The sequence below is a fragment of the Rosa chinensis genome, chromosome 5 (genome assembly GCF_002994745.2).
Source record: "Rosa chinensis cultivar Old Blush chromosome 5, RchiOBHm-V2, whole genome shotgun sequence".
NCBI lineage: Eukaryota > Viridiplantae > Streptophyta > Magnoliopsida > Rosales > Rosaceae > Rosa > Rosa chinensis.
In genome coordinates, this window is record NC_037092.1 from 81319708 (window position 1) to 81330452 (window position 10745).

Genomic DNA, 10745 nt, shown 5'->3' on the forward strand with positions numbered 1-10745 from the left:
ACCAAGTTCTAGACTCGACCATATTGTTAAAGGTTTTTCTAACTTTTATCGTTTTGCTTTGTTTAGATCTATGCATTCTATTTAGTATATAATCTGCATAAATGATTTCTTGTTTTTCCTTTTAATATAGCAATTAGACCATATATTTACCAACACTATTTTCTTATTTACTTCAGTTTTCTCGTCCATTGAATCAATATGTTGGGTTCTGCCTTTTAATTATTAGAGTTTGGAAACTTTCAATTCAGTTTATCATTTGTGCCTCAGACTGTAGTTAACTTTACTGGGTTTTGGATAGTATGTGAATTGCAAGCTTTGTTTTTGCATTTAGGATTTGAGATTAGCTAACATATGGCAAGCTTTTTTGCTGCTTAAATCCTAAACCCTTAAAACACAAGCTTAAGGGATACATGATTCAGTAGCAATTCGGTGTACAATACTATAACTATTCAGTAGATAGATCAAGTTTAATTATTCTTCCATTCTTTGACTTTGTGATCCCAAAACAAGTTACTGTAATAGATATTTATATCATATGTCATAGTTCGATATGAACTGAATCTTAATGATTGTAGAGAACATTATTTAAGATTCTTGAGTTCCAATATAGAGGTAGTCATTGAAGAATACAGTTTGAGGTATATGGTGGATATAAAACAAGCAAATTACACGCTTACAGTTTCATCACAGCTTAACCATGATTATATTCTGTTGCGATTAATCTTTATGGTCAATAACATACTACATGCATTGGTTGCACATGAAGAAGTAATGTGTTAAAGAGGAATACTCCTGTGGTCAAATGGGATTGCCAGAACTCGAGAGAATCGCTGCAACATCTGAGGAGAATATATATGCTGTTGCCTCAAACCAGGTACTACGATAACTCTTCAAGTTCTTCTAATCCTTCTTTCAGGAAAAGATATATTACCTTCGTTACATATAGATTGCTTACTTTTCATGAACAATGAAATCTAAGTTTGTTTTGTGTGCTCATCTCTTTTTCCTGGCGGATCTGCGTAAAATAATTATGAAGATGCTTGCCATGGAGATGCATATCACAGCTCTCCCATCCAATGACAGTTTGGAATCATTATTTGCTTCCTGGATTTGCAGGACTATTAAGTGCTTCACTTCTCTGCTGTTCTGTATATGTCAGCACATTCTCATTAGGCCAAAGTGGCCTCTCATTAGTGAAATTATGTTGAGTTTGAGAGAAGTGATGGCCAAAAGAAAAAGTCCGAGGGAAGCAATGTTGTATGACAGCATGACTCGGAGTTTCCAAGTACCATTCAAAAAAGAAGTGAAGTTAATTGCAAGGCTCCAACACAGAGATCTTGTTCGACTGATTGGTTGCTGTGTTGATGCGGATGAAAAGATGCTGATTTACGAATACATGGAAAATAAAGGCCTCGATTCTTTTTTATTTGGTTAGTGCATGCCTCAACTTCACCTTTATTTAAGAGCCATATAAACCAATTTGAGTTAGAATGGAGTTAAGTTGCAAATGGTTGTAGATAAAGCGAAAAGGTATTTGCTGGATTGGCAAAAGCGTTCCAACATTGTCTGTGGGATTGCTCGAGGACTTCCTTATCTTCACCAGGATTCGAGATTCAAAATCATCCATAGGGCCCTCAAGGCAAGCAACATTCTACTTGATGGAGAATTGGACCCCAAGATATCGGACTTTGGAATGGCAAGAATATTTGGTCAGGATCAGACAGAAGCCAATACAAAAAAAGTAGTGGGAACATAGTGAGTACCATACTAAGCATTCAATTTCTCTTAAGTAATGCTTAGACCTTACATACTAATTTGACTTTCTCGATGATCTGTAGTGGCTATATGTCTCCTGAATACGCAATGGATGGTCTCTTCTCAATCAAGTCGGATATATTTAGTTTTGGTGTTCTAGTGTTGGAGATTGTCAGTGGTCAAAAGAACAGAGTATTCTATTATTCAAACAATGAGCTAAACCTCCTAGGACATGTAAGTGAATAAACATCATGTGCATATTGTAATGACATTGCATTTCCTAGCTACTAACAAAGAAATGCTATAAATTGTTGCAGTTTTGGGAGTTATGGAATGGAGGTGGATATAATAGATTCATCAGTTGGTGATTCATTTTGGAATCTGAGGTGTTGAGATGCATGCAGGTCGGGCTTTTATGCGTCCAAGAGCGTGCAGAAGATAGGCCTACAATGTCCTCTGTGGTTTTAATGTTAAGAAGTGAAACTGCATCACTACCGCAGCCTAAAAACCCCTGTTTTTGCCTAACAAGGAAACCCAAAACAGACGAGTCATGCACTGTAATGTTAACTATCACAATATTAGATCCTAGCTATTGTAAGGTATAATCTTCATCAAATAGCATAGCCTATATGTGTGTATATCATTTTCTAGTGTATAAATGGATCATCTGCAAGGCAACATATAAGAGAAATCCTTGTTTCACCGCACAATCTGATTTTAATTTATGTTTAATGCTTTTGGTCTGACTACCCCAAGAGTTGAAGCTTCTCATATTGAATTTGCAATGTTGATTTTGCTGTCTTCAAACTCAATAATTTGAATTGCAGTAGATACTTTGACGCCAAACCAGGTTTTTAGAAATGGCCAGACTTTGGTGGCCAAAGCCAAAGGTTTGAGCTTGGGTTCTTCAGCTCAGGAAGCTAAAAAAATCAGCTTCTTGGGTATTCCTGGTTCTTCTTCAGCAAGTAAAATACCTCCGGTTCTAAATTTGAGGACCATAAATACTCTGTCACAAGTTCTATTTTGTTGGTTCAGAACTTCAGATCATGCTCGATGAATCCTTCGCAAGAATTCATTCGAAAAGGAAAGAGACGGGGCTTCAAAATATATGTTGATACCTCCTGCCGACATGTTCTTCAGCTAAGGTGTTTGCACTGATTATTCGTAAAGTAGAGAAGCAAAAGAGTGATAAACCTACGCAATTTAAAAGAAATTTGGAACTTTTTGGGTCTCAGCAATATAGCTGTTCACTCAGAATCTAAAACAGCATTACAGCAACATCCAAAAAAGATATCAAGGACACCAGACTGTCCGATCTGTCAGATATGGCAAGCATGGCAGGGGGTTTTCAGAAGAAAGCAGTACGTCCTCCTCCACCTCTTCGGCTATGCCTGTCATAAGCGGTGTTGAACTTGTCGACCAGCTATTTCATTGTACTGGGAAAAAATTAAGAAACTAGTTAATATATGGTACTAAAATTGTGAAATCCTGCAATTACAATACAACGTCTAAACAGTGTATCCCCTAACACAATTACAAATCAAACATAAGCAGAAACTTAACACAACTCTTGTAGGAGAACAAACTAGCTAAGGCATTAACTACAATTGAGAGGCTGTGACTTCCAAACTTCATCATATAGGTAGGTAACCCAAATTTGTTTATGAATCAAACCTTATACCCTACGTCAACACCCACTTTGTTTTAGGCTTGATTACAAAACTTAATATAGGCGTACTAACGAAAACTGTTACCACACTACAAAAACTGTCCACCTGAAAACAGTGCAATGTTTATTTTTCTTTTATTGCAATATAATGATGAACATAGGAAAGTTTGGAAGAATATATCTTACCTCGAGCAGTTGGTAAGCACAGCTAGATATGTAATCAGCAATGTGTCATTGTATTCCTACAAAAGAAAACAGAGCAATAGAACCATTGATGAGATAAAGATAGCAGCCTTTTCTGTAGTATCTGCAATGATAAGCTTTGGTGTGAACCTATTGCAGTGATAAGCTTCTTTAGTTGGTATAATCATACTCATTTTCTTAAATAAAGAATGTGAAAAATCCTTTCCTGGTTTAAGGGGTTTGACAAGACCCAAAATAGTGAATTTTGCAATTGGGAGTTTGAGACGAACAACACTCACCATCAAAAAGTCATCTTGAAATTTCCCTGATTCAACAGCAGGCAACCTTCTGAGAAGACTTGATACTTGTCTTAGCAGCGAATTCTCACAAGGTATTTCTCCTGCATGGAAATAAACAACAAATACCATCAATTCTAGACCTTTTGGTGTACAGCACCCAATAATATATATCTTCTTTCATCAAATGCCAACACAAAAGCATAGAGTTGTACTTTCAAGAAATGAATAGGGTGAAATGACGAAGATAATACATGTTATGATAGAAAAGCAGTTACAGAAGTAAGTGGCTTTGTATATTCATAATACCTCTTTGCCAAATTAAAAATGGAAAATGTATCTGAAGAGGGAGTTCTAATATATAAAATTTGTTTAGGCATCAATCCTAGAGTTGAGGAAGTTTAAATTCAATCTTGTGACTTTGGCATCTATTTAATTTGAATGTTCAGGGGTCTTTTGACTACAGAAATTTTCTGTGTTCTGATATTGAAATCTACTCCTAATGTAACTCATCTTCTACTCAAAGCATGTTTATACCTTTCAGCATAGCTAGAAGATAGTGATGAAGCACTCTTAACTCTGCTATTGAGCATCTTGATGGCACTGTGCATTCCTGTAAGATGAGCAGCCAGTGCACACAACCAATAGTTTATAAATTTGTCAATTTGAAATCTATACTCTTCTGCAAGAACCGAAAACAAGGGGAAAGAAAAAGCATAAGAGGGAGGAAAGCTCACATTGAGTTGCTGCTGAACCTCCATCAGATGGTTTAAGATGAGGAACATGATCAACTGAGATGAATTCAGCTTCCACCGTCTATGAAGCACACCCAAAATTTAGAGAAAAATTGTTTCAGTTAGCCTAATTGATAATAGTTAGATAGCTTTAAAGGTAGATAAGAATGAACATATCCAACCTCAATGATGTAGCTTGAACTGACAAAAATTAGCTGTGGAACCCCATCAATGACATGCAGCTCTATAGGTTGTAGTTTTATCACCCACAAAAGACCACAAAATGTTAGACAGTAAAAAGATAAACAGAAATCAATGATTCTCATAGTGACCAAAGCTTTGCCAAGTCGCACAACTTCTCCACAAAATAAGACTCTAGAATGCAAAAGGAAAATAGAACTTCAACTTTGCATGTTGACTGACATGCTAGATCAGACAAAGATGTACAGAAATATCAACTCATGCATGTTTTGGATTCTGCAGATGTTACACCCTTTTGTCAAGGTTGGCCAACACCAGTGCTTTAGCACCTCCTTTGCTGTAATTCATAATACTAACAACAATTGTTCAGACTGGTATCCATCCATGGCCGGTTGTTAATTTAAATGGTTTTTTTTTCCCTGTTAATTGACAGGCATAAACAGGTACTGGAAGCAAACCTCAGAACAACACATCACAATGGCAGAAGCTCCCTGTCATGAACCGATTGTCTAAATTCAAAGCAGGAATCCATTTCAAGTTTTCCACTGGTTAGAACTTTGACTATTGGTGCTAATCCACTAGGCATGGAATTATATATTGCAGCTCTTGAAGCTGCACAGTAAATATGTTTGTTCAACTAATTGAAGGAATTTTCATAATCAGTGGGATCAAGGTTCAAATAACTATATCACTCGGGTGCAAAATCTTAGAGTATTAATCTCGGGGCAACTTTGTGAGTGCTTGAAACATATAAAGTGTTTGAACACATTTACACTTCAGGAGTCCTTCAATACATATACACTTCATAAACTCAATAGTATCAAAAGCTGCACCTCGAATATCAAAGGCTCATTTACATGAGATAAGAGGCTGCGTCGAGTGCCAAACTGCAACCAACAGAATTAACGTAGTATTATTTTAATCTGTGGGCAATCAAAACTGCTTTAACTACAGTAATAGTAAAAAGGGAAAGAGAATGAAATAAAAAGAGGGCTTCTGAATAATGAAACAACAAGAAACCAGTTAACAATAGAGGTCAGGGAATGTACCAAGAATTGAGAAGTTTACCTCTTCAGGAATTGGTTGTAAGCTTTCATTTGTGTATCCCACAGAAGGAGTTATCAATGCTCTCCTCTTTCCTGAAAGGTAAGCTAAATATAAATTTGTTTCTGTGTATGTATCTAATAACTCTTTTTTTGGTCATTACTATGCATGTGATAACAAAACTCAAAAAGATGGTATCTCAAGCCTAATAGCATTATGCCAACAGATCAAGAATATTTTAAAAGCCATCTTTAGAATATTTTAATTTTAGAATATTTTAATAGCATCATCGATATTTATTTTATTTGTTATTTTTATAATTTTTCTCTCATAGAATGGTAGAGATTTTGGACAGAACCGGAGACATCTCCAACATATAAGATACATTACGGATGATCATATTGTTAGTTTGTTACAGAATGCCTGACCTAGCAATAAGAGGAAGTACAGCAATAACCAAGAAGTACAATTATCAGTACAAGAGGAATGGCAAGAGGAAAGATCAACCCACAGTGATCCACTTATCAAAACTGTACTTTATTTTTACTGTGTTCCTAATTATAAAAAGAGTAAGAAACCAGCAAACAAGTACATAATGCAGCTCTTATAATTGTAGCCTTAAGAGTTAGAAACACACCTCCGATTCTCATGCCAACCAGAACCTCCTCCAAGCCTTTTATAATCTGAATAGTAAAGTATGTAACACATGATGGCGTATTGTATAAAGTCTGGAATGCTAACATTCTTAGGAAATATATGCTACAATGAGACAAGATATAACCTGATTTTCGTCCACAGGAAGTATCACGGGTGTGCTTTCTCCACTGAATTGATCAACAGTGCTACATCAGAACACATTGCTAGTGAGAAACGTTGAAGGGCTAGATAGAAGAAAATTCCAAATGACATTGCTCACAAATGGAACACAATCTACAGAATTTAGATATCTAACTATGAACAAAATAGCCATTTGTGCGCCTGCATACGTAGTTCATTTCAACCAAATCTCCTTCGGTGGCTGCTGGTCCTTGTCCCTCAATAATCTTTAGGAAAAGGAAACCCAGGATTGACGTTACTCAAGATTAAACTGACTTAATCACATAAGTCCAAGGTCCCTTGTTCCTGGGACAAACTATGCAATTCTATGAAAAGGGAATATGATTCCATTCCACATACCAGGTTTTCAAAATTTGGAGCTCAAATTACCAACAGCTACACTCATGGAATAGTACATCACATATCTTAAGAGTTTCATAGGGCATTGCAAGTGTGAGCAAATGAAATCTAAGTCCTGTCAAGGTAATGTGGAGCTTGCAAGATGCACAGAGATATCAACTCCTGCATGTTTTGGATTCTGCTGATGTTACAACCTTTGGTCAAGGTTGGTCAACACCAGTGCTTTGGCACCATCTTTGCTGTAATTCGTAGCAGAATGGTGAATACTAACAACAATAGTTCAGACCAGCATCCATCCATGGTCGGTTGATAAGTTATAAGCATTTTTCGGTTAATTGACAGGCATCAACAGGAATTGGAAGCAAAACCTCAGAGCACCAAATCACAATGGCAGAGGCTCCCCGTCATGAACCAAATGTCTAAATTCGAAGATGGAGGAATCCATTTCCAGTTTTCTACTAGCTAAAAGTTGGACTATTGGTGCTAATCACTAGGCATGGAATTATATTGCAGCTCTTGAAGGTGCAAAATTAATTTTGTTCACCTAATTGAAGAAATTTTGAATTTTCATAATCAGTGGGATCAAAGGTCAAAATAACTATATCACTCGGGGGCAAAATCTTAAGAGTATTTATCTTGGTACAACTTGGTGAGTGTTTGCATACATATACACTTGATAAGAGTTTGAATATATTCACACTTTATAAGTGCTTTAGTACATATACACTTCATAAACTCATAGTAGTTTCAAGAGCTGCACCTCGAATATCAGAGGCTCATTTACATGAGACAAGAGGCTGCGTCGAGGGCCAAACTGCAACCAACAGAATTAACGCAGTATTACTTTAATCTGTTGCAACCGAAACTACTTCTTCAACTACAGTCATAGCTAGGGAATGAAATAAAGAGAGGGTTTCTAAATGACTGGCACGCCAAGAAGAAACCATTTAACAATAGAGTTGAGGGAATGTATCAAGCGTTGATAAGTTTACCTCTTCAGGAATTGGTTGTAAGCTTTCATTTGTGTATCCCACAGAAGGAGGTATCAATGCTCTCCTCTTTCCTGAAAAGTAAGCTGAATATGAGTAATTTGTTTCTGTGTATGTATCCAATAACTCTTTTTTGGTCAATACTATGTATGCCATAACAAAACTAAAAAAGATGTTATCTCAAGCCTAATAGCATTATGCCAACAGATCAACAATATTTTAAAAGCCATCTTTAAAAATTCAAGCCAATTGCTTTTTATTTTTATTTTTATAATTTTTCTCTCATAGAATTGTAGAGATTTTGGACAGAATTGAAGACATCTCCAACATAAGATACATTACGGATGATCATATTGTTAGTTTGTTACACAATGCCTGACCTAGCAATGAGAGGAAGTATGGCAATAACCAAGAAGTACATCTATCAGTACAAGAGGAATGGCAAGAGGAAAGATCAACCACAGTGATCCACTTATCAAGTACATTTATCAAAACTGTACTTTATTTTTACTGTATTCCTAATTATAAAAAGAGTAAGAAACCGGCAAGCAAGTACATAATGCAGCTCTTATAATTGTAGCCTTAAGAGTTAGAACACACCTCCGATTCTCATGCCGACCAGAACCTCCTCCAAGCCTTTTATAATCTGAATAGTAAAGTATGTAACACATGATGGCGTATTCGTATAAAGTCTGGAATGCTAACATTCTTAGGAAATATATGCTACAATGAGACAAGATATAACCTGATTTTCGTCCAAAGGAAGTATCACAGGTGTGCTTTCTCCATTGAATTGATCAACAGTGCTACATCAGAACAGATTGCCAGTGAGAAACGTTGAAGAGCTAGGAAGATGAAAATTCCAAATGACATTTGCTCACAAATGGAACACAATCTACAGGATTTAGTTATCTACCTATGAACAAAATAGCCATTTGTGCGACGGCATACATAGTTAATTTCAACCAAATCTCCTTTGGTGGCTGCTGGTCCTTGCCCTTCAACAATCTCTAGGAAACGGAAACCCCGGATTAATGTCACTCAAGATTAAACTGAATTAATCATATAAGTCCAAGGTGCCTTGTTGCTGGGACAAACGATGCAATCCTATAAAATGCGAATGTGATTTGATTCCACACACGGGGTTTTCAAAATTTTGAGCTCAAATTACCAACAGCTACCCTCACGGAAATAGCACATCACATATCTTAAGAGTTTCATATGGTATTGCAAGTGTGAGCAAATGAAATCCAAGTCATGTCAAGGCAATGTGGAGATTGGTACTACTGAATAATCATTGAAGATCATAAGGGGTAAGGCCACATCACTGAAACTGTTCACCAATTTTAAGATACCAATTACAGGCAAAATCCTTCCTGAGTAAGCAGCATTATGTGGAATCTTATAAATTCTGTACCTTGGATCCTCACACCACTGGGAAGCTTTAAGGTCCTGGAAGCTTCAAATTTCCAAACAAATATTACATATGAGACTCATACACATTTTAAATACAAAGCTCAATCCTCAACATAACCATCAGGCCCTGAACTTTGAGCTTAAACTTAAAAGCAAAAATCAAAACCAAAATGGAAACAAACAAAACCCCACATACAAAATCTTACCGAATCACTTCAGGTTCCTTCATCTCCGGCATTGGTGCAGCCAAAACAGGATGTGATAGGATTGGGCAGAACCCCATAAACTGCAAAAGCAGCCTCCTTGGTAATCTTTTGGGAAATCTTTCATGCAAATTCTTAGCAGCCACAGCGTTCTTGGGTGGCTCTTTATCTACATATCTGGTTTACCCACAACAATATAATCACTAGTCTTCACACAGAACTGAAACCAAAATGTAAATAAGTGACAGAGCATAGTCAACTGGAAGAACATAAATTTTCAATCACCCAAAATTGAATCTTTAGGTTGAATCAGAACACTGGGAATCAATTTGGGTCCTGAGCACATTGTTATGCAATTCTATAAGATATCTTTCATGGGTAATCAATGTAACTTTAGATTACTACATTGAATGCATTTGTAAGTTGATGGAAGAATTTACCTTGGATTTTTGGGAGAACATGGGAGTTGAAGAAAGCTTGGAACTGAGAGAGTTTCCATTTGCCTAAGGGAGTTCAAGAATTTGGAGATAAATGGATAAACCTGGAGGGACCTTTAGCTTGAGAAGGAGGGAGAGTTTTGCTAATGTGTTCGGGTCTGCATGGTACACTCCATGGGGCATTGGTTTTGGACCCGAGTCACCCGACCCGGAAGGCAGGGTCTTCGAGTCAAGTCAGTCAACGGGTACAAATGATTCATGATGATAAATATTTGTCACCTACCCACAAGTTGAAGCAATTTTTTAAATTTTTTTTTCTTGTTTTGTATATATATGAATTAGCTTTTCTTTGCCTCAAAAATTAGTTCTTGTTTTGCTCAAAAGCTTTTATTTTGTTATATTCTTGGAAGCTTTGCTTATGTAAGAATAAATTTATCCAAAATATAAATGTTATGTATAAAAATATGAGTTGTTTTTCCTCAAAAAGAAAAAAATTTGAATTAGTTTGCTTCATGTGTCATCATGTCCTCAATAAGTTTTGATCTCTGAAAATGTCTCACTATGTTTGGAGTGATGGGTGATATTTACTTTTTTTCTTCACTTTGCTTCTTAATTACTTATGGCTCAATTGTAACCGTTTTG

At 36.3% G+C, this 10745-nt stretch overlaps 2 protein-coding genes across 7 annotated transcripts; one reads left to right on the forward strand and one right to left on the reverse strand.

The window, feature by feature from the left end:
* The first annotated feature begins 802 nt into the window (after positions 1 to 802).
* On the forward strand, positions 803 to 4406 carry LOC112167345 (receptor-like serine/threonine-protein kinase SD1-8). Its single transcript, XM_024304357.2, is given in 6 exon segments — positions 803 to 874; positions 1160 to 1430; positions 1518 to 1755; positions 1839 to 1989; positions 2073 to 2216; positions 4353 to 4406. Coding segments are annotated over 6 exon segments (930 nt in total).
* On the reverse strand, positions 2942 to 10247 carry LOC112167343 (peptidyl-prolyl cis-trans isomerase FKBP16-1, chloroplastic). 6 transcript variants are annotated; one of them, XM_040505665.1, is made up of 14 exons: positions 10107 to 10247; positions 9670 to 9843; positions 9465 to 9499; positions 8964 to 9057; positions 8793 to 8853; positions 6520 to 6565; positions 5907 to 5977; positions 5672 to 5725; positions 4820 to 5450; positions 4641 to 4719; positions 4441 to 4516; positions 3907 to 4007; positions 3611 to 3666; positions 2942 to 3191 (listed from the first exon to the last, which is right to left on the reverse strand). In XM_040505665.1, exons 1-9 carry the CDS (start codon positions 10163 to 10165, stop codon positions 5409 to 5411), a joined length of 636 nt encoding a protein of 211 aa, XP_040361599.1. In that variant the 5' UTR covers positions 10166 to 10247; the 3' UTR covers positions 2942 to 3191; positions 3611 to 3666; positions 3907 to 4007; positions 4441 to 4516; positions 4641 to 4719; positions 4820 to 5408. The 6 variants fall into 6 exon arrangements, with proteins under 6 accessions (XP_040361599.1, XP_040361597.1, XP_040361596.1 ...); XM_040505663.1 differs by having other exon boundaries at positions 4820 to 4881; positions 8964 to 9081; XM_040505662.1 differs by having other exon boundaries at positions 8964 to 9081.
* Between the last annotated feature and the right edge of the window lie 498 nt (positions 10248 to 10745).